The sequence below is a fragment of the Sparus aurata genome, chromosome 4 (genome assembly GCF_900880675.1).
Source record: "Sparus aurata chromosome 4, fSpaAur1.1, whole genome shotgun sequence".
Lineage (NCBI taxonomy): Eukaryota > Metazoa > Chordata > Actinopteri > Spariformes > Sparidae > Sparus > Sparus aurata.
In genome coordinates, this window is record NC_044190.1 from 25,989,028 (window position 1) to 26,012,411 (window position 23,384).

The following is a 23,384-nucleotide window of genomic DNA, read 5'->3' on the forward strand; positions in this document are numbered from 1 at the left end:
CAAACTTCAGGTATGTTTTATTTAATAAATTGTGAAGTTTTGTCTCATCTACAGCCGACAACAATGCTCTCAATGCCGTTTTAACATGCAGTCACTGGTGACGTCATTTACTGGCAGGAAAATGGTAAAAAATAAATAAATAAATAAATAAATAAAAATAATTTTAAAATCTATATATTTATCTTGGTCAGCTTACACAAGATGCAGTGGAAGCTGAATGAAACAAAACCCTGCACGGTGCAGTTTAGTTTAAATGCATGAAATGTACGTGGTGACGTTTTGTACAGCAGGGGGAGCTGCAGCCACGTGCACTGAAGGGATTTCATGAAGCGACCTCATAGATGCATCTTGAGGATGAAGGGAAAACTGAAAACAAGCCATTTCTGCAACTCTCCAGCTGTTAGTACTCATGACTGTATCTACTGTAGATGTTTGTTTTTTATAGAGATTTACTGAAAAACAATCAAATAAACAAACACATCAGACGAGTACTACATATAATGGAACAGATGCTGCATTGGCTGCACATTGAATCTGCTTGGTTGTAAAGGTTAAATAGTTAAATACGACTGAAACAGCTTCATACAGCTTAATGGTTTTGTTACTTTTTTCTTATTGTCAATAATTGCTCTTTTACAAAAGAGTTTTAGTATATTCATAAAATTTGCAAAGGAATCTTATAAAGTTAGGGAAGATTTTGGTAAATTTACATGTATACATCTATGAAATTTCACAATAAAGTCATTTTTTTTAATTTTCAAAGTACATACTGACATTTTTACACTCAATTCTCATATCATAATTTATTTTAAATATTATATAATTTACCGGTTGAGCCCAGAAAGTGATCAAGAATATAACAAAGTAAAATAAATGTGTTAAAAATTCTGGTTCATCATTACATCAGCTGAATTTGTTGTTAGTGTGGTAAAATTTAGAGAACTATAGTTTTTTTTTAAAGATTTTTTCTGGCATAGACACCTTTATTAAGCAGTAGACAGATAGGAAATACGGGAGAGAGAGGGGGATGTAACATGCAGCAAAGGACCTCCAGCTGGAATCGAACCGGAGTTGGCCGCGTTTGTGGCATGCACTCTAACCACTCGACCACCTGCGCGCCAGAGAGCTATAGTTTTTACTGTAGATACCACTGTCACAGCAAACCCTGGCTGAGGTAAGTGGTTTCCCCTTTCTTTATGGTAACATGCACTTAAAGATTCAACAACAAACTAAAATAATTAAGTCTTAAACCTAGATTCTTCTTGTATTTGAGCTGTGCAAAATTTGCAAGTAATTAAGCCCTCTGGGGGCTCTAATGGTCTGGAGCACAGGGAAGTTTACTGGTTGGTGATCAAGCGTTGACACATTTGCCACAAAACACTTCAGATTAGGAGGTTAAACAAAAAAAATACAGGTGTTAATACAGTAATTGATAACACCTGGGTAAAAAAAAAAGGTCAGCTCAAGTCCTCTGTGGCCTCTTTGCAAAAGAGCAACATACCATTTTCACAGTGGTAGTTTCACATGTCACAATGGCAAAAGAACAGGTGTAATAATGATATAAATAATGACTGCATCCCATTTGCAGGGTCCTACTATCATGCTTTTTCTGCTTTGCCCTGTCAGAATGTCTACATCTTTGTGTGCAGCGACGGCTCCCTCACGTACAATGTGCAGCGGTGTGCTGTATGCAAAAGATAAACTGATGTAAAATCAAAACAGCGGATGTGGTGGTTTTTTTCTTATCTTGCCAGTGACGTTGCTCTTCCATTTCACTTGGTAATCTTATTATCCATTAATCTATTAGTGACTCTGCATCGAAAACAAGAAACATGTTGCCTTCAAAGTAAGACTGGATTGTATTGGATCATCCTACAGTATTATCATATTGTAAGCCTTGTTGGGGAAGAAATATGATTCTCCAAGGACAGTATGTTTTCAAACAATAGGTCGACATACGTGTCTTGTACAGACATTGGGAGTATCTAGGTCCTCCCTTCTATTGTTCGGACACATAATGTCTTTGGAGAATCATATTTCTTCCCAAACAAGCGTTTGTTTTTCCAAAAATATTGAACTAAATATTGCAATCACCCTCTGTAAAGTTCCCTTCTCAGAATTTAGAGAAAATGAGAATAACCTTTATATTATATTGCTCTTGAGGTCTTCTTAACCAGCCATTTCTCTGTCAAACCTTAGAGCAGTTCTGTATTTTGTTCTGTGTATGAGCATTTTTACTTTCTTTTTGGGTTTTTTGAATTTTTTTTTGATGTGTGTAAAATTAAACAACCCAACCCCTGCACCAATATATTTATCCAAGTAATCAAAATTGTTATTCCTGCATGTAATTGCTTTGTTATGTAAAACATTTAATTACTGACAGACTAAGAAAAATATCAGACTGTTCACACAACTATGTACCAGCACAAGTTGGACACACTGTTTTTTGTTAGTCTTTTATTCCTTTGTAAAATGTAATCAGATTTTATAACTATATTTCATAACCTGCAAAAAACGGGTCCACATAACCTGGTGTCACGATGAGATTTTGGTGTAGCCTGTAGTGTAGTGCATGTGCTGATTCAGATCAGTAAATCATGAAGTAGTTACTCTGCACTTTTACACAATTAATAACAAATTGAATATGCAACATCAGCATAACTTATAACAACTTTTAAAGCCCAGCTGAGCTCTGGCTACTCCCTGGATTGAACTTTTGATTATTATGCAACTATAGTAGTGTCACTGCTCAATTTAAATTTCCCAGATAAGTCTCAGTCGTGTGCATCTAATTGGATAATATGTAAATTCTGGCACGGTGTCTTTTGTCAGACAGATTGAAGGTAGTAGTTCTAGTTCTCAGAGCAACTTAAACTCCATATATTGAGGGAGAGGTTTGTTTTTAGTACATTTAACGTGAATGTCCACATTAGAGTATGTTTTATATAATCCAGTATCTATATCGTATCAACTTGTACAGAAGAACAAATATTCACATAATTTTCACTAAAATTAAAGGAATATAAATAAGCTCGTTGAGCCAGACTGCTGAGATGTCGAGGGAAGTATAATCCACGGTTTAATCAACACTGGGGAGGAATTATATAAGTATCTATAAGCATAAAGTGCTGAAAAACGATTAAAAAAATAAAACTAAAAAAAGGAATTTATGTCAGTTACGAAGATGCCAAAAATGATTGTCATCCTCCCAGAAGTTTAATGACCACATAGATTTCTTTTAAGAAACTGAAACACCATCAAAAGCAATTGTCTCATTAGGATCTTTATTATATTGCTTCTAAATTTCTATTCCAACTGTTGGATTTGTTGAACTGTGCTTCTGGTTATAATCACAGAGGGGCACACAGAACTTTTTTTTTAGCTGCTATGTAAATAAGTGTAGTGTTAAGTGGCACTTCTGAAAATGATCCACCACAAACCCACTTCTTACTTTTTCTACCTCACTTTCATTTGTTCACTTCATGTTACTCGCTTTCTTTTGACAATTTTTACAGAAGAAATGCAAAATTCTTACTGCCAGGACAAAATCTTAGTTTACAGGATTCATAGATCATTATTAGTGCGTATAATTGTCACTTGGTACAAGGAATCATTGTGGGAATCATCTAGTTTTATTTAACTGTACAAGCTGTGACATTTTTAGCCTATTTTTTTCACATGATTTGTGATAAACAGGAGGTGGGTTTGACTGAGATTAATAGACAAAATTCTTGTTTGGATTTGTTTTCATGAGTGAAACCCAGTGGAAATAAAAGCCAGAGAGCAAATTCCTTTGAAAAATAATGTAATGATCGGTTACTGGTACACATTTGAGCCTTATTTTCTGTTAGGAAAAAAAAACAGCTTCAGTGCAGTACCTCTGACTTTAACTAGATTTACAGAATTCATAAATCAACGGTTTTAGAAAACTAAAAATAAATCAACAGATTTAGATTGTAGTTACAAAAATGGTAAATCTTCCCAAAAAAGGCACACGGGATGAACAGTAGCAATTGCATCCCGCTTAGAGAACATTTGCATAAGTGAATAAATACATCTGCTGCTAATCAATATCAAACCGTGCCACAGTGGCAGCACGATCATCATGCAATTACAGCAGAGTGCAACACTGTGAATTAGTGGAAAAACACAGCATATAAATATCTCTCCAGAAAATATAAAGACTACATCAAGGATAAAAGCTATTTAGTACCATTAATCAAAAATATTAATTGGAAGATTTCAAGCATGTACAGTATTTATAATATTTGCCAAAATGATATTCAACAACCACCCTAGAACAAACTATCCTATATATTGAGTAAAATGTGCAATTAATAGCATTTGGGAGAGCAGGTTCTGCACTCACACTATACACATCTATATCAAAAAACACCTGAACTAGTTATTGCCAAAGAATCACAAGTTTATCTGCTGGAAACTGGTCAATCTAGCATCTAAGGATCAATGCGCCTGTATAATAGGACATATTTTGTCTGTCCAGTGGTCTTATATTTAAAATGACTTCAATGAAAAGAAAAAAAAAATGCTCTACTGTTATTTTAAGACATTATTACACAGTGCTAATTTCTCATCAGTTCTAAAGAGGCACTGGACAACTGATCCATTTCTCCTGATGTGTATCAAACCAGTCCCTAGTTCAGCTGGTAAGTGAACCTCTTAGCAATGGACACTTTTAAAGGACGTCAAAGTGTCAAAATCTTTGCAGTGATTTGAAAGTTGTTTGCTGGAAATGTCCCTGATTGCATCATAGAAAATCTTCACCATCACTACCCCGACAGAAAGTAGTTCACTGCTTGTTTTCTAATACAGTATTCATCCGCAGAGTATGATTATGTGGACAAAACATGAACAAATGTTAATACAAATGTAAGTACTGTTATAGCTACATACAATATGTTTAACAGCTGTGTGTTGTTGTATGCGTTTGACCAGCCTGTGTGCACTACAGTCTTTTATCATCTTTGGGATGTCAAAACTACACATGTGGTGTACTTACGACACTTGCCATCCAGACGATGAGATGAGATTACTTCTGTTGTTTCCCTCCTATGCTGCCTTGAAACTGATAACTTCTGTTGTTTCCCTCCTATGCTGCCTTGAAACTGAAAACTTCTGTTGTTTCCCTCCTATGCTGCCTTGAAACTGTATCACTCATCATCGACCTATCACTGTCAGGTTCTCTGGATCACTAACTTCACTGCTTGAAATCCAGTTCACCACCTTCTAGACTGGAGACTGGTTTGAGTCAAAGCCCTTGTCCGTCCCTTTGCTTTACAACGTTCCCCCAGTCAGATACAGTCTATCTGAATGGTTTCTCCTCAGAGCCTTACCAGAAGGCCTCTGTAAAAGTTAATAAAACGCCCTTCTAAAGAGAAGAGGAAATATCTACCACAGATTGAAGTCCCCCACACTCCACTTCCCCCTCTAATTACCACCTGCTTTGTGAGACTAGAAATAAAGGTCATTTTCTCTGCTTCAAAAATAGAGTTAATCTACAAAGTAAGACCCTGAAATCACACCATTTGCTACTTACAGTGAAATCCCAACACAACCATCAAAATATGGGCACTTGGAGCAAATAGCATCAAGTCTGTGCAAAAAAAAAAGAAAAGCAAAAGAAAAACGCCCAATTACATTCATACCAGGCCAGATCCTCTTTGTCTTTACCACATCGTCAAACGCGTGTTAGCAGTGGTATTTTCTGTTCCTCTTTCTGAAATACAATCTAGGTAAAATAATATTATATCTTGAATTACATTTCCTGGAAGTGACACACAAATGTATTCCTTGGAAATCAGTGTTCAGTGAAAAGCATCGTTGCTGCTGCATAAGAAAAAAGGCTTTTTTTTCTTACATTTCAAGCATTCCTATTTGGTTGAAAATTTCAATTCTATTGCAGTGAGGACCTCTTACTGACCAATGAGAATTAATTTAACAAAAAGGACAAACAAAGTAAGAACATTGATTCACACATACTTGGTGAACTTTCAGTTATTGCTTTAAAATGTGCGTGACTCACAGGTAAATCTTGGAGAGGGAGCTCTCAACCTCAACTCAATATTAAAATGCGCCGTACAGTATGCTCAGCAGAAAGAGCAGTTAGCTTCACAAAATCTTGAGAAAGACCTAAGCTCTAGTAAATAAGAAAATACGTCTATAATAAAATTAGCATGATGATCTTTCACAGTAAGAGGAGACCTCACAGGAACAACTCACTGGCCAGTAAGGCGGATGTGCTTCAGATAATCTGAATTCCTCAACTGTCACGGACAAAAATGATTCTGGCATGTTGATGACACTTTACTTTTAAAATGACCTCAGATTTCAATGCAGCAACAACGGTGCAAATTCTAGTTTATAAATAATTATAATCAGAATTTAATTCTTATGTTTCTCATGTTCCTTTTTGGTATTTTAGAAAGAGGTAATAGAAAATAAGATGATTAATTGTTACACAAGCCTGTACTGAGCTCAGAACTGTGACCCCACTACCTCAGACAGTGTCATTAGCTAGAGTCTCTGTAGAGAGCCAGATCCTCGCCCCGTTCAGAAATTTGCTAATTGGAGTCCCATGGATACTGCGGCGGCACAGGTTTCCCACTGGGGTGAAGGGGAAGGAGGAGGTAAGGTATTCTGGAGGTGTAGGGGGGTCATTTGGGGAACTGGCCTTAAAATACATCCTTCTCTGGTCTGAAGGGGGCCCACTTGGGCTGGGGAGTGGAGTGCTGCATGGACTGGGTCCCTTGTACCGCCTGAGGTGGATCTGTAATAACTCTATCTCATCGACCAGTTGGGAGAGCTTGTGGTAGGCGGTGACGGGGCCTCCTTTGTGAATGCAGGCCTCGGGAACCCAGCGTAGAAAGAAGAGCTTCCAGAGGACCACATGTGAAGGGATGAGCAGGGGAATCAGGACGCCCTGCTGGTCAGCAGGTCGAGAGAACCAGTCCCTGAAGAAACGCTCTGATGGACTTTCATCTTTCACTACTGAGAAATCAGGCTTCAGCTCTGACATCAGAGAGCCACGCCTGGGCAACGTTTCCTCTCCACCCCTCAGTCCATTACGCATAGACGAAGGCGTTCCTCGCAAGGTGGAACTGTAGTTTTTCTGCTGGAGAAAGGACACAGTGTTAGATTTTTTCACTAAACATGATAAACAACTCTCTGACAGAGCCTGCAGCTGGGCTGAACAACCAAAGGGCATTTCTAACTGTGTTATCAAATTCTCACAATCCTAAATCCTACAACTTCGGGGGAAGCAAAAAGCAATGATTTATTTTCTGTATAACTATTCACTTTCTTTGCCGTTTCTCAAGTTGCTGATAACACAAAAGCAAGCTGCCCATAAATTCTCTACATCAATAAACCACCTGCTGACTTGACGGATTGAACAAGCACAAATTTACTCCATCAGAAAAGAAAGTGACTTTTAGAAAATTGCATTTGAAATGATGTGATTTTAAGAGAGCAGAAGACTGAAGTGACTTATTTTGAAAATACTTATATATTATTATAGGCAAGGAAGGAAAGCACAATCTCTGTAAAACTCCTTTCTTCTTTTGAAGGTTGAAAGTGTTTGTGTTTTCTCTTTTTTTACTTGGATATACAACAGACGAACTGCTGCTAGAACTACTGTAAATTTGTAAAGCTCTGTCAGTGTCTTGTGTACCTTTGTGCGTCTGAAGCTTTTCACTTCCCCATTCTGAACACAGGCAGCTCCTTTGCCTACATACATGGGGTTGTTAAAGAGGGTTTGGTCTTTGGTGGAGAACTGCTGTGACCAGTTCCAGACAGGAGGGAAAAACACAACCTGGTCTTCTCCTTGAGGGATGGCTTTATTCTTGGCAAAGTCCTGTAAAGTAAACAAAACGTATTCATGCTCTGTACACAGACATCAAACATCATTGTATATTGTGAAAAAACATCTAGACTTGATCCAAAGAACTATGAAGGTAAACAAAACACCACACTGCCATAATTTGCTTTTGTCAAATGTATTGGTTACATCCCTGACCGCCAGCTCAGTGTTTCCTTATCTGTGTGCATTACACTGCGCTCTTTCCTGTCGATTATCACTCGCACATGGGCGCGCGCACACACACACACACACACAAATTATAGTCTGTGACACGAAATGATACCACAAAAACATGTTGCTTTGTTAACCACCCTCTTGGACCAATGAAACAAACACACAGTTCTACATGTGAGTGAAAACATTCTGAAAGATCACATATTTAACATTTAATTTGTGAGCAAGCAGCAGATGAGGTTACTTTTATGTTGTGTGCAGGTGTTTTTATTTTAAACTGCCTTTTTGCAAAAGCTTATTCTAATTCTTTCAAATTCAATTGATTTTAACATTTATTCGGGATTATTGGAAATCTTTTGCATTTGGTACACAGGGTTGTAAGATAGAATGTATTCCTCACCATCAAGTGCTGAGCTCGCTGTTTGGGAGAATTGAAGAGGAAAGTACTGAACAGTGGGATCCACATGCTATCACTCAGTACTGTCAGATAGGCCTCTGTGAACTCGAATGCTGCTGGGTATTGGTTCATCATCTGCCACACGCAGTCCAGGAAGAGTATGAACAGAGGGGACTAGAACAAAGAAGAAAAGAAGAATAAGGGCTTTGACAGATCAATTCTAACTAATACTGGGTTATTTGCTGTCAAACAAATACCTCCACTTTGTCATTCTTCTTCAAGTGGTTGCATCTGTCCAAGAAGCGATGGCCAGCCATCACCCACTCCTTCTGCACCAAACCCTGAAAGCCGATGAGGCTGCGATAATGAGGGTCCAACATGAGCTGCACCAAGGAGGACACGACACAGCAGAGGTCTCGGTCTTCTTCCTCTGTAGAGGCAGAACAAAACCCCAAATTTTTCAATAACAAGCTTGTAAGCAAAACATTTTCAAGGTCACTTGGATGGTAAGAATATGGTAATGATTTTAATTTGACCACCATATTTCAAATGCATTATTGCTGGTGTGCAAATATGTGTTTGAAGCCAAACCAAAGCCACCATATAAAAACAGTTTGGCTGTTTGTTGACTTCAAATATGTTCGACAAAATGACTAATAAATGAAACCTTTAACTTTTCACATCACAAATGATGGACTAATTAAAATGAGGACTGCAGACTGATAAAGACAAACAGTGAGTCTTACCTTGAAGAATGACTGAAGCATTCTTTCCATCAAGAAGGTACACTGTCTCAGCTGATTGTTTCAGGAAAGCCCTTAAATCACAAACATAAACTGTTGATTTTGAAAAACATGTAGTAATATGTGTAATAATAATATATGTAGTAATATATTTTAACCAGTAAGTAACAAAGAAAAAACATCTTGGCAAGATAAGAATGCCACAATTTCCCTTTTTTCGCTTGTGGAACAGTTACTGACCAGGCAAGCAGATGGCAGTCACCAGTTGCTACGCATTACCACACCATTTCTAGGCTGAATAAAAAGGCTTCCCGAACAAGAAACCCTTCTCATGAGAAGTATATCCACACAAGATAGCGTTGCATGATATAAATAAAATGTTTTTAATTGTGATTATTTTGAGAGATACTGCAATATGATAATTGGAAACGATCATTTTTGCATCACAATTTTCATTTTTACTGCAAACACTTCTAAACTACTGTTCAAAAAAGATGATGCAAGATTTGTTGGGGTCATGTTCATGCAGGGATGTTATACTTTTTCAAATGGAACTATGAGGATAACACAAACATGATGAAACCTTTTGATTTTGACTGTAAACTTTCACAGCACTGGTAGTTTATTAGAGGTACCATGCAGTGTCAGGTTGTTTATATACCTGACATACTCCAGCCAACGTGAGTTTTCAATCGAAGTGAGCCACCTCTCCTCAGACTCCTCAAAAGGATCTGGAAACAATCAAGACACAGTCAAACACTTGCCCTCCAATAAACAAGCACAAGCACTGAGATATACTTCACACAGAGGCTGAATACTACTGTGGGTATCTACCGTTAGTGCTCAAAGTTGCAATGAGGCTCACCTATGACACAGATCTGCCTGATTTTAACAAAGGCACACTGGATGTCTAAGATGGTCGGCAGACACTTGTCCAGATCTGACTTGATGACTTCACTGCGCTGCGGGTGGCTTTTGGTGATGGCAGTGAAGATCCTGCACAACACAAAACAGAGATAGATGAATGGGTTCAAGACGCCTTTAAAACAGCTGTAGCACAACATTTGTATATTCAGATCATTACAGCTGATAAGAGAAGTTCAAAACGTTCTTTTTCCACTGTTACAGCTGAATGTCTGTTTGCTGCTATTGAATTTCAGTGTGAAAGATAGAGTAGATCAACACATTTAATACATGTTTTGAATCTGAATGAAGCTGAGGACTTGGCTGTACCTCTGATCAATCTTCTTCTGCTGTAATGGATCATTGATGCTGGTCATGCGCACAAGAGCACTTCCATTTGGGTGATTCCAGCACCAGAGCTATGAGGAAACATAAATCAATCACCTTGGAATCTGCCGATAATGCTTATTACAATAATAAACTAATAATATAGTTCTAATAATACATAACGGAAAGGGATTCATGAAAAAGTATTCCTTTCAGTTTTAATGGAAATACCAGAGTACAAAATACTCACAGGGATGCGCTGATCAGTAAAGAAAATAGAGTATTTCTTAAGATCCTGATCTGCCAAAGAAACAGGGACCACAACGTACTCTGGGAGACTAAAAAGAGTGAGAGAAGAGTGGTGTTACACAGGAATCACAAAAGACACCACTGAAAAAGAAGTGACATCCTAAAACGAAAAAAAGATACATTTAGGCTATATTCTTTAAACCCATGTCCATCTTTTTTTATTTAAATAAGCCAATTGGCTTGCTTCATGTTGACTAACCATAATATTGTACTAATGGTGGTAATTTGACTGTCCATCTGGTTTGTATCTTAAGCAGTGAGGGTTTTTCTTCAATTGAGGGAAAACTGATTTATGGTGTACTATAACTATTGTTTTAGCTTCATGGGATTTATACAGCCACTATTATGCAATTTCCAGTCTTTTCTTAGATTCCACATAAAACACTGCACAATCCTCACTTTGAAACCCGCCATGATGTCACTGCTTAACCCAGATGAATAGCATATATTGTACAAAATAGCCTTGCATGTTGGAGACATTCACAAGGTTTTTTCCTAAAGTCAGTCATGAAGTAAAAAAGCTTACAGTGTAAACACACCGTCTTGCCAAAACATACTTAGTATGAGTCAACGGTGAAATTTAGAGTATCCGTAACAACTGAAGGAGCTACAGACGCACTCTGCCTACACTGGCCATCATAAGCTGCCAACTATTAACAACATAAGCTAAAAACCTTTGTGAGATGGCATAGCCCTCATTGATGGAGCACACCCTCCACTCTGATGCCCCGGTTCTCTTGATCTCGCGATCCCAGTCTGAAGGACGGTCAAAGATGGGGGTTTGTAATCCTCCTCGGGGGCTGGAACCGTTGACTTGCTCACCTGGGGACACAGATACACATTGAGATTATCGAGTATAATGCAGAGAAATTTAAGCAAAGTGAGACAAATTTGGAGTAATTAAATGAGGAGTAAGTAGGAGAGGGCAACATTTTCCAAAACATGTCATGTCTTTTAGCAGCAATAAAAGCTGTATCCATACCTTTAAATTCATGGTAACGCCTCCCTTGATACTCAAAACCAAACAGCAGTTGAAGATCAGCTGGATGGGAATAGTGGGCAATAGCAAGGCAAACCTAAAATAGAAAGTAGAAAGTACTTTAATGGTACATACAGTACAATAAAAACACAGTTGAAAAGTCGGATCAATTAAACATTATCATGGCGGATTCAGCTTCCAAACTGAGGTTCACCAAGAGGGCTAATGTGAACTCTGAGGTATGTTCTGTAACCATACAAACACAAGAACAAGTGAAACCTGGGAAGGCAAATGTTTAACTGACAGCCCACTGCTCTGCGTTTACACGACAGAATCTCTCTGTTGCTCCACTGGAGTCACACAAAGCAGTCCATTCAGTAGTAAAGCTGCGAATAACACGAGAGGACACAGAAAAAGTGTGTGTGTGTGTGTGTGTGTGTGTGTGTGTGTGTGTGTGTGTGTGTGTGTGTGGCTACTCCCAACTCTGTAATTTCCTATGGCAAAATAAGATATTATAGGCTGGCTTAATCCCATATGTCACAAAGAAAAAAAAGGACCAAGTCCTGTTTTGGGTTCAAACTGTAATTACATACATGGTGTCCATAAATACACACAAAAAAGAGTGAGGGAGGGCAGACTCGTTTCTATTTCAGTGCTCTATACATAAATAACCTTCCATATTCTGTTGTGCCCAACAAAGTATGCAAAATAAGGTGAATACTACTTTTTTGAAACACATTAAATAGGAGACTTGCAACACTGGCCATAAGAGTGTTAAATGAAGTGCTATACTGTAAAACTGCTGTCAGACAAATGTGCAGCAGGTATGTGCTGTGCAGCTCCAAAGTCCTCCAAAACCTACGCAAAAATTGCTCCCGGATGACATGGGAGGAGATCAGACATGCAACTGCCTATATTCACATTCATGTATGTTTCACTGGCACGCTGTAAAGAGATATACAGCTGCCTAACTCTTGTGGGTCGTGTAGTAAGGCTGCAGGAAGCCAAGAGCTCCTGAAGACCTTTGTACGCATAATTCACAAATACATATTTATGTCTAGGACTTCTGCAGCTCCAGATACCACAATGTTTTTAACACAACACCCATGGTTAGAGAACGTGAGAGTGCAACATGCTTTGTTACAGTTGATGTGTTAGCCTTTGAATCAGTAACAAGTTCCCAGAACCTGGCAGATTCTTTCCCAGGTGACAACTTCCTGGTTTGAGTTTTTGTCCTTCTACTTAGAATTTCCAAAAGTAAAGTTGTGGTAAAATTAGTCAAAGCAAACTGCTAGGTAGCACATGCTTGGCCACTATATCTGTATTATAAGCACTTCCTTTAATTTCCCTTGTGTGCAACTTCCTTCCACTGGAAATCGACCAAATATCAAGACGTAATTTCAATATATACTGGCATTCCCCTTGAGTTACAGGTCCCTCAGCTGAGCTCTAATCTGAATAATAAAACATCTGTCCATCCAATCTCTCCATGCAGGAGATGAGTCACAGTCACGCTGCCAGTTGCTCCTACAATCAGGATCATTCTCAGTTTCCTACATCTTGAATAAGCATTGTTCTCAATGTCTGCTAATGGCTAATGGCCACACTGAAAATGCTGTTTAAAAGTTAGTCATTTCTATTCAGAGGGAGAGAGGAAGAGCAGGACATCAAAGTTTGGATGACATAAATATCCTTGTTGGTGAGGAAGGGGGTCATAACAGAGTGTGTGTGTGCGTGTATCTGTGTGTGCGTGCATGTGTGTGTGTGTGAGCTCACGCAGTCAGGAAAGGAAAATTTTAGTCAGCAACAAATAACAGTGAAATGGACAAGGGAAACTGAGAAAAGGGGAATACTAAGCAATAAGTCATCAGGAGGTATGGCAAAAAGAAAGTTATGGCCAATATGTTTTTTTTTTTTAATTTTGAAATGGGCCAGTTGTGGTGAAAATACTGTCTCCAGGTCAGATTGATCCGAGCACTCGGGCAGCAATATGCAGTTTTTATGCTGTCACAGAGGGCGCCAAGGTGGGAAAGGGGACATTTTCAATCTAGACATGGTGGCTTTATTATCCTTAAAACTGTAAGAATCGGAGAAGCATCTAAGCATTTATTCCAAGCACTCACCTTTTTGGCACTCTCAGGCCCAGCTTCATCAAAACAGAACCTTATGATGCGCAGGTCTTTGCAGTAGAGGATGAGCTCAGTTGGGTTGAACTTCAGCTTTTGGTTTGACCCCAAAACTTTCTTCTTCCCCTTTGTATCATTTACTGAGAGGAACAAACACAAAATATGACAAGAATAATTCAGCTAATTCGGATGCCAGTGTTCAGTGGTAGTGATGTAAGAATACAATTTAAAGCATTCTTTAGACACAAGAGACAACTGTCAATTGCAAAACACTCAACAAATATTTCTGCCAAGGCTGAATACATGTCTTTTGTTATTTTAAGAATAAAAAAAATGTGGTTGCAATTTCACACTGCCTGAGAGTTTTGGACTACTGATACGAAATGTTTGGATGAAGGTTGTAGGAACATGGGATATATGCAGAGCACCAACCTATGACGTTCACCTAAACATATTCCATTAGAGATCACGTTTTATTTCCTGGTTTAAATGGGGCCTCTCATGCCATGTAATAGACAGTGCTAAGGCACAAGTGGTCATATCCAAAATATTACTTATCAGTATAATCAAGACGTAGGGATATAAGATGTTATTGATATTATGCCGCTATAGGACCTGCTCTTAATGCTCCTATATTTTTACAAAAACAATCATTTTGATGTTGTCATTAGTAGCCCAGCTCAAACAGGTCAAAAACAAGCAAAGGCCTCCTACGCCATCATTGTAACACAGCAAACACTGCTCTGGGCAGTTGCCCTCGCAGTGTCAGCAATCGACAGCCATGAGATATATAAACAAGGCTAATCCCAGCCGGGCTGCACTGCCACTAATCACAGCTTTAGCTGTGACATCACTTGTTATCAGATTGCTGACTGGGAGAGAACAACAAACGAGATAAGTCGGCCAAGCTGTCAAAGATTAATGAGAGGCACATTGAATTTCAATTCTGATTGTAGTTCACTCTTTCAAAATGACTGGGTACATATCTGCTGAAAGAGTTTATTGAATTTTAAAATCAGTGGAAGTTGGATTGAAAAAGAGGTTACCATCTGCCGAATACACTAAAGAAATTGCTTACATTAGCCATTTTATTTGTTCAATATCACAACAAAATTAATAGTTTTGTCAACAGTTAATTGGGTCATTTTGGCTCTGGTAATAAGATATAACCATGTGGAAGTCAGGAGATAAATGCCAGTACCAAAATAACACATCAGCAGAATACTTTCCAAGAAAAGGTTTAAAAAAGCCACCAATGTTATGTTAAAAATGTTGCCACCAGACTTACCTGTTACTACTTGCTCCAGACAGGTGAGAGGGATGTCGTGCTCTCCCAGCAGGAGGTGGGACAGCTTGGACTTCTGTGATGAAGGCAAAACAACAAAAAAAAAAGGCTGACAACCTGTATCCTGTATCATATTATACCCATAACTCACCAAAATATTGTCTCAAACATTGGTGGGTAGATGAAGTTGATCCTCTCGGACTGAGCAATGATCAAGTTCCATTTTGTTATTATGGCAACAGTCTGCCCGACAACTGGAAATGACGTCTGTTTTCTCACTTCTTGTGCGATATCACTGACAATGTAGAGCAGGAAAGTACACAAGTTTTCCTTCCTCCTTGCCAGATGCACTGCAAATATAAACAATGTTGTGCAAATGGAAGTGTTTAAGCTATTCAGGAGTATGCTTGTGTGCTTGCTAATGTAGCTCACAAGCTTAAACGGGAGCCATGATCAGACATCAGAACATTAAAACATCAGCACTATTTTTTGACCGCTACTTGGAAAGGCTAAATATACCAAACAGCACAGTTTCACTTTGACTAAGTCAGTCAACACAAATACCTGTTTTGTTGGGGCATCTTGGGGGATGAAGGAGACCTTAAAGTTGGTGCATATCAACTTGCCCCAAAGATCATCTTGGCTGCTTTCAGCGCTGATGCATTTCCTCACAAAGTTCACCTCATTAACAACAATCTCCCCTGGTGACAAACAAGTGAGAAAACAAAAAAAAACCATTCAAGTGTGAAAGCTATGGTCCAAAGAGGAATACAGAGAGAAAAGATTACAAAGACAATGTGAAGTAAATTAAGATTAATTGGTTTAACTTTACATTTAATGCAGAAATTCAATTGCTGGTATTAAAGGCCTCATGTAACCAGGTTATAAATTGGTATGTGCAATCCCTTATTCAATTTCTCAGACTCAAACTATCCATCCATCCATCCATCCATTTTCTTCCGCATATCCGGGGCCGGGTCGCGGGGGCAGCTGCCTGAGCAGGGACACCCAGACTTCCCTCTCCCCGGACACTGCCTCCAGCTCTTCCGGGAGGATCCCAAGGCGTTCCCAGGCCAGCCGTGTGACATAGTCACACCAGCGTGTCCTGGGTCTTCCTCTGGGTCTCCTCCCGGCGGGACATGCCAGGAACACCTCCCGAGGGAGGCGTCCCGGGGGCATCCGAAACAGATACCCGAGCCACCTCAGCTGGCTCCTCTCGATGTGGAGGAGCAGCGGCTCTACTCCGAGCTCCTCCCGGGTGACAGAGCTCTTCACCCTATCTCTAAGGGAGCGCCCTGCCACCCTGCGGAGGAAACTCATTTCGGCCGCTTGTATCCGGGATCTTATTCTTTCGGTCATGACCCAAAGTTCATGGCCATAGGTGAGGGTAGGAATGTAGATTGACTGGTAAATCGAGAGCTTCGCCTTTCGGCTCAGCTCTCTCTTCACCACGACGGACCGATACAATGACCGCATTACTGCGGCCGCTGCACCAATCCGCCTGTCAATCTCACGCTCCATCCTTCCCTCACTCGTGAACAAGACCCCAAGATACTTAAACTCCTCCACTTGAGGCAGGAACTTTCCCCCAACCTGGAGGGAGCACGCCACCTTTTTTCGGTCGAGAACCATGGCCTCGGATTTGGAGGTGCTGATTCTCATCCCAGCCGCTTCACACTCGGCTGCAAACCGCCCCAGGACATGCTGGAGGTCCCGGCTCGAAGGAGCCAACAAGACCACATCATCCGCAAAAAGCAGAGATGAGATCCAGTGGCGCCTGAACCAGATCCCTTCCAGCCCGTGGCTGCGCCTAGAAATTCTGTCCATAAAAATAATGAACAGAACCGGTGACAAAGGGCAGCCCTGCCGGAGTCCAACATGCACTGGGAACAGGTCTGACTTACTGCCGGCAATGCGAACCAAGCTCCTGCTCCGGTCGTACAAGGACCGTACAGCCCTTAACAGAGGGCCTCCGACCCCGTACTCCCGGAGCACCTCCCACAGAATGCCACGAGGGACACGGTCGAATGCTTTCTCCAAGTCCACAAAACACATGTGGACTGGTTGGGCAAACTCCCATGAACCCTCGAGCACCCTACGGAGGGTATAGAGCTGATCCAGTGTTCCACGGCCAGGACGAAAAACGCATTGTTCCTCCTGGATCCGAGGTTCGACTATCGGCCGAATTCTCCTCTCCAGCATCCTGGAATAGACTTTCCCAGGGAGGCTGAGGAGTGTGATCCCCCGATAGTCGGAACACACCCTCCGGTCCCCCTTTTTAAATAGGGGGACCACCACCCCGGTCTGCCAGTCCAGAGGCACTGTCCCCGACTGCCATGCGATGCTGCAGAGACGTGTCAACCAAGGCAGCCCTACAACATCCAGAGACTTGAGGTACTCAGGGCGGATCTCATCCACCCCCGGTGCTTTGCCACTGAGGAGCTTCCGGACTACCTCAGTGACTTCGGCTTGGGTGATGGATGGGTCAACCTCTGAGTCCCCAGCCTCTGCTTCCTCTATGGAAGGCGTGACAGTGGGATTGAGGAGATCCTCGAAGTATTCCTTCCACCGCCCCACGATGTCCCCAGTTGAGGTCAACAGCTCCCCACCTCCACTGTAAACAGTGTTGGTGGAGGTCTGCTTCCCCCTCCTGAGGAGCCGGATGGTTTGCCAGAATTTCTTCGAGGCCGACCAGTAGTCCTCCTCCATGGCCTCCCCGAACTCTTCCCAGACCTGAGTTTTTGCTTCCGTGACTGCCCGTGCTGCCGCACGCTTGGCCTGCCGGTACCCGTCAGCTGCCTCAGGAGTCCCCCGGGCCAGCCAGGCTCGGTAGGACTCCTTCTTCAGCTTGACAGCAACCCTTACTTCCGGTTTCCACCACCGGGTTCAGGGATTGCCGCCGCGACAGGCACTGGAGACCTTACGGCCACAGCTCCGGACAGCCGCGTCAACAATGGAAGTGGAGAACATCGTCCATTCGGACTCAATGTCCCCAGCCTCCCTCGGGATCTGGTCAAAGCTCTCCCGGAGGTGGGAGTTAAAGATCTCCCTGGCAGAGGGTTCCGCCAGACGTTCCCAGGAGACCCTCACAATACGTTTGGGTCTGCCAGGTCTGTCCAGCTTCCTCCCCCGCCAGCGGATCCAACTCACCACCAGGTGGTGATCAGTTGACAGCTCAGCCCCTCTCTTTACCTGAGTGTCCAAGACATACGGCCGGAGGCCAGATGACACGACCACAAAGTCGATCACTGACCTCCGGCCTAGGGTGTCCTGGTGCCACGTGCACATATGGACACCCTAAAGCCTGGTTTATGCTTCTGCGTGGCGGCAACGGCGTAGCTACGTCGTCGACCCTACGCCGTCATTGAGCATTTGAAGTTCTGCATCGAGGGAACGCGTTGTTCTGCAATTCACCGCCAAGCCGCTCGGGGGGGTGTGGCTGTGTCTTTGTTTGGTTTCGGGGGGTTCATATCGGATTCCTTGGTTTTCTTCCGGTCAGACAGTAAACAATGGCAACTGAGATGGAGCGGGTGTTTTCGGAGATAATTCTCTCGTCTGCCTGGTCCATTTATTCTGTGCCGCTCGTACCACAAAAACTTTAAAAATGGCGGTGTTGTTATACTGTTGACTGGAAAAGCAACTGCCGGAAATGCCGTTCTGAGCAGACCAATCACAATCCTTGCCGTTCGCGTCTCGACACGTCGACGTGATGCGTAGTCAGGATTTTTTGGAGGCGCACGTCAGGCTACGGCGTAGGGTCCGCGTAAATCAGGCTTTATGCTAGACTCAAACTAAATTAAAATATTATATATCAGTAATATTTTTGTTATTTTTTTGGCTATCTATTATAAAAGCTTTTTATGTAAATAATGAAATTTTACTGGTATCCAATTACTACTGTGTATTCTAAAATATCGAATATCTTCAGTTCATGAAATTTGTAATGTCAAAGTACCTTTCATTTACAAACATACTGCTTTGCAATCAAAATATATTGAACTTCCAAGTTTTAGATTTTTTAGCCCAACTTCCCAGTGCAAAACTTCCCAGTGCAAAACAAATGAGTTCTGCCAAATGCAAGTCACATTATAGATTTTAATTTGGCTTTAGGCTGATAAGGAAGCTTTTTATATACCATCTTTAAAAGTAACAAGACCCTTGCCTCTTAACATGATCACAAAATGATTAATGGTTAGACAAGAATGTGGCTATATAAAGTTCCCAGAGGGATTTTTCAAAGATGAGAACTGGGGCAGCAGTGTGGAGGGTGGAGTACAACTGACAGTCACATCAAAGGACTGCCTCGGAGTAGCACGCAGCAAATGTACAGTCAGCTGTTCTCGTAACTGGTTTGTCTGATCGGCTCCAAAAACAAACATGGGAAAGGAGCAAGTGGCAGTGCTGCCTGGAAATGTATGGAATTCCCCCCCCCCCCCCAGCTGTTAAGCAAGAAGTCAATTTCAATACTCATGTCAGCCTTAGCTTAAATAAAACACAGTTAAGTGCAGCGAATAAAGTTCAGCTAAAGTGTCTCTAAAGAAACCGTAAACAGATGTTAAATTGTCAACTACATTCAAATTAAGGCTTAAGAACTCTCTCTTGCTTTTATAGAGGACATCACTGTATGTTTACAACAAAACATATGTTATGCAACACTATGCAAAGGGTGTGTTGAGCCACTCCCACGAACTCCCAAGTCAGCTGCTCAGGCCTGAACCAGAATAAATCGTTGAAATAAAGGAAAGTCTCTGACTATGGCATCATGATGGGAACATAAGTCTTGACTGGAACAGCTTGAGACAAACAGGATATTTATTAAGAATAAATCCAACCTAACTCCCTGTGGATGAGAGGTACAGAGAAAACCAGGCGACTGAAAGCTGCAGATGCACTGAACTGCTGCTCGTGCAATATTGTTGGCAGGGATGATTTAAATAAATCCTCATTAAAGGTTGCACTTGCACCATTAGTACAGAACCTGCACTCTAACAGTTTAAATTAGGATGGGTCTGATCAACAAATACATTGATGTTTGAGGGGCTATTACAGATTTCCAATTTTGCTAAGTCTTTGGTGTGAGTTAAACATATTTAAAGAAAGCAACTGCATAGTAGCCCTGAAAGGGATGATGTCAAACACCGAACAAGAATCAGATTATTACATTTTGTAGATAATGTTCCTGCTCTTATTTTTAAATTGCTGCAGAAGCCCAGAAAGAGAAGCAAGATCGTATAAAAAAAGGAAGTTCCAATTTTTTTAACATCTCAGATTTTTACAGTATTTTGCTTAGCTAAAAATATGATATGGTGGCACTGCATAATGTCAAACTGTGGTGTTTTCACTACTTCTACTATCTTGACAACAAATATAATCTCGATGCATTTAAATGGAAAACAGGCTACTACCATGTAAGGAGAAATCTTTACAGCTTGGGAAAGCTGAACATGGGAAACAAGTAAAGATAAAGGGCAACAAAAGATTTGTATTAGATCAGGATGAAGGCATGTTTGCTTGGGCTGAAATGCTTGTTCAACCTGTCTGATTAAACTCCAGGTGTAAAATAGGATGACGTATTATCAAGTCCGGAAGATCAGCTTCATCTAAGATTTTGTGTCGAACTTTAGAGGCTTTAAAACCACAGAGCATTTTAAAGAAATGCAACACTGAATGACAGTGATGCAAATCGAACAAAAGGAAGTAACAAACCCTATTCTCTATTTTAGAAGCTTTATGCAAACCTCTCACAGCCCAGCGGTGAGGTTGACAATCAAATGCCTCCGAGCCATCTGTGTTAGCTAAATAATACATGTAGAGACATGAGTAAGACCTTTTTAGTTAATGACAAATTATAAGTTTTTTTTTCTTCTGCTTACTTATCTACATCTCCTCTTTGCACACAGGGGATGGCTACAGTACATCTGATACAAGGCAAATACAGTGTTTTGTCTGATTATTTACGTAATCTCTAAATAAAATGTAAATCCGCAAAGAATATGTGATCTGCTTTTGATCAAATAGACAGGTCTTGTTCAGTTAAAATGTGTTTCTGTGCCATCTGTTTTAAGGGATAACACAAAAATAAATGTACCTTGAAGTAGCTTAGGCTCCAACTTTTTAATGGGTGGTTCAATAGTCTTCTTCACATCAGTCTAGAAAGAAAAAAGCATAAGCCACATTTGAGTTAGTTAAAAACTTGCTTGTCATATTGTTAATGAATAATTGCAATAATGTCGGTAAAGGGTGGAGGGGCTAGAAAGAGACCACTCAAAAAGGCCTTGTATAGGGAAGAAAGCACAAAATAGAAATTGCTTCCAAGAGTAGAGTTGATAATAAAACAGACTCACAATAGGGCTTGGAAATGAACAACATGCCTTAGATTCTATCTTTGACCATGTTCCTGACAGCTGTCATAATGTTGAATTAGTGCTGCATAAACAGTCACAACATGTGGTAGGCGGTGATAAGCCTGGTGCACACTATACACAAAACTAGAAGGTACCAAAGACACACAGCAGCAACTAATGCTATTAATACTGGATCCCCAAATACTGCTCACAGTTGCAGAAGATACAGTGACAACCCATAAGCAGTTTGACAGTCATGTGTTTTTCATAGCTGGCTCAGCTCCAGCACAGTAATTTCAAGTGAATGAATGACTATGAGGTTAAAGATCTGATGTGGGGTGGAAGTGAAGGAATCTGGGTTATGTGAATCATAAATGTGCCATCAATCCTCACTTCACAGAATGTACCTGGACTCACATGTAAGTGATGAGGTTAACTTTTATTCACAGTTTACAATCTGTAGGTGACTTCCAAGACCAGAGCATGTCCATGAAAATATGATGATAATTCTAAACTAGGATCACATTTCAAAAACACCAAAGAGAAAATGTTATCCAAACACAAAACACTTCCCACCATCAGTCTCGACATTGACTGTTTAAACAGTGGTTTTGTACGAAAACGACTTACTGTCTGGAGAAGTGCATGCACCTGTAGGCAAGGCAAGCCAAATACGAGTCCATACACTCACAGAGGATACTCTTCCTTTCAAAATGGTATCAGACGCACCATGGGGGTTTCAATTCTCCAAATTAAACAGATGGCATCTCCTCTTCGGGCCATCTCTTCTTAGAATCTTGACAACACACTTCAAAACTTTCCTTCCGCAACACCCCAGTCACGACAACTTCAGCCTTAAGTCACTTCAATAAATTATTTGACGTGTAAAGTGAACTCTGCAGTTACACATACCTGTACAGGTGGAAGGTAACACTTGAAGGTTGGTTTCATGGGTTTGACAGAAAACATTGTTTATGTCCGCACCTCTCCGTGATGTTCATAAACGGGCGCCTGGCAAACCCTCGGCTGCTGCCAGTGGAAAAAAACAACCCAAAAAGGAGCCTGGAGGAAAGTTTTGGTGAGCCCTTAGCTGAGTAAACCCGACACGTCCGTGTAAAACATTCATCGAGACAGCCTGGGCCAGCGACGGCACTCCTCCATGTCGATAAGCAGTCAAATAGCAGATTACGCTAGCTGGTTGAAAAAGTTGACAGAAGTTATCGTTGAGACGTCGGCGTTAGCTTGGCTAGCTAGCTAGCGTAAAGTACTACATGAAGTTTGTGAACACCGTCCCCGCGCAGACATGAGACGATTAAACTAATTTAGAGGCGTCCGTTGTGCGTCTACATTTTCTTCCCACCTGTTACGGCATTAGTTACCCTCGGTGACTTCCTGAAAGTCTAACAAATTCAGCCAAACGCAGGACCCGTTGCTGTAAAGGACTTAACGGCCATGTTTATAAAGCGCCGAGGTCCCGCCCTACTTCCGGGCTCCGCTGTTGACCTGTTTTTTTTTTCTACCGAGACTTTCTTTCGTCAAACTTTCTGAAAAGCTGAAACAAAACACTTACATGTCATTTGTCTAACCCGAAGAGATATCTAACACCATGCGCCATAATGAATATTGTTAACCTCATCGTTTCAAATATAAAACAACGAATATTTTGGTTGGCATACATTAAGTACATCACCCCGTGGACTACAACTCCCATGAGGCATTAGAAGTTGAGGATTTCGGGCGTGTGTCTTGTTTTATTTTTTTTAACATGAACTTTATTTCACAAATCGAACAAACGCTCGCAGACACAACAGAATTGTGTGCCTAATGTCGCTTTGTATTTAATCCGACAGATTGTCCAGATAAAACTACAATTCATGAGTTAAACACGACCCACAGCAGTATAGTCACATCTCGACTA

The 23,384-nt window shown here is 40.9% G+C and overlaps 1 protein-coding gene across 2 annotated transcripts; it reads right to left on the reverse strand.

Annotated features, from left to right (window-relative positions):
* Positions 1-3,788: 3,788 nt before the first annotated feature.
* On the reverse strand, positions 3,789-22,955 carry mtmr10 (myotubularin related protein 10). 2 transcript variants are annotated; one of them, XM_030413843.1, is made up of 16 exons: positions 22,379-22,955; positions 21,211-21,271; positions 15,687-15,823; positions 15,126-15,198; positions 13,835-13,977; positions 11,715-11,808; positions 11,407-11,554; positions 10,674-10,761; positions 10,427-10,515; positions 10,059-10,189; positions 9,855-9,924; positions 9,197-9,267; positions 8,708-8,880; positions 8,454-8,624; positions 7,691-7,873; positions 3,789-7,132 (listed from the first exon to the last, which is right to left on the reverse strand). In XM_030413843.1, exons 1-16 carry the CDS (start codon positions 22,433-22,435, stop codon positions 6,518-6,520), a joined length of 2,304 nt encoding a protein of 767 aa, XP_030269703.1. In that variant the 5' UTR covers positions 22,436-22,955; the 3' UTR covers positions 3,789-6,517. The 2 variants fall into 2 exon arrangements, with proteins under 2 accessions (XP_030269703.1, XP_030269704.1); XM_030413844.1 differs by having other exon boundaries at positions 3,789-7,129; positions 22,379-22,954.
* Between the last annotated feature and the right edge of the window lie 429 nt (positions 22,956-23,384).

Excerpts from the sequence above, each read along its gene's own strand:
- mtmr10 (XM_030413843.1), bottom strand. The coding sequence starts at position 22,435 with ATGTTTTCTGTCAAACCCATGAAACCAACCTTCAAGTGTTACCTTCCA. Across the intron at positions 10,762-11,406 it reads GGCTATGCCATCTCACAAAG|TCTCCCAGAGTACGTTGTGG; the intron begins GTTTTTAGCTTA and ends CACTCTTTTTAG. Across the intron at positions 9,925-10,058 it reads CAGGCAGATCTGTGTCATAG|ATCCTTTTGAGGAGTCTGAG; the intron begins GTGAGCCTCATT and ends GATTGTTTCCAG.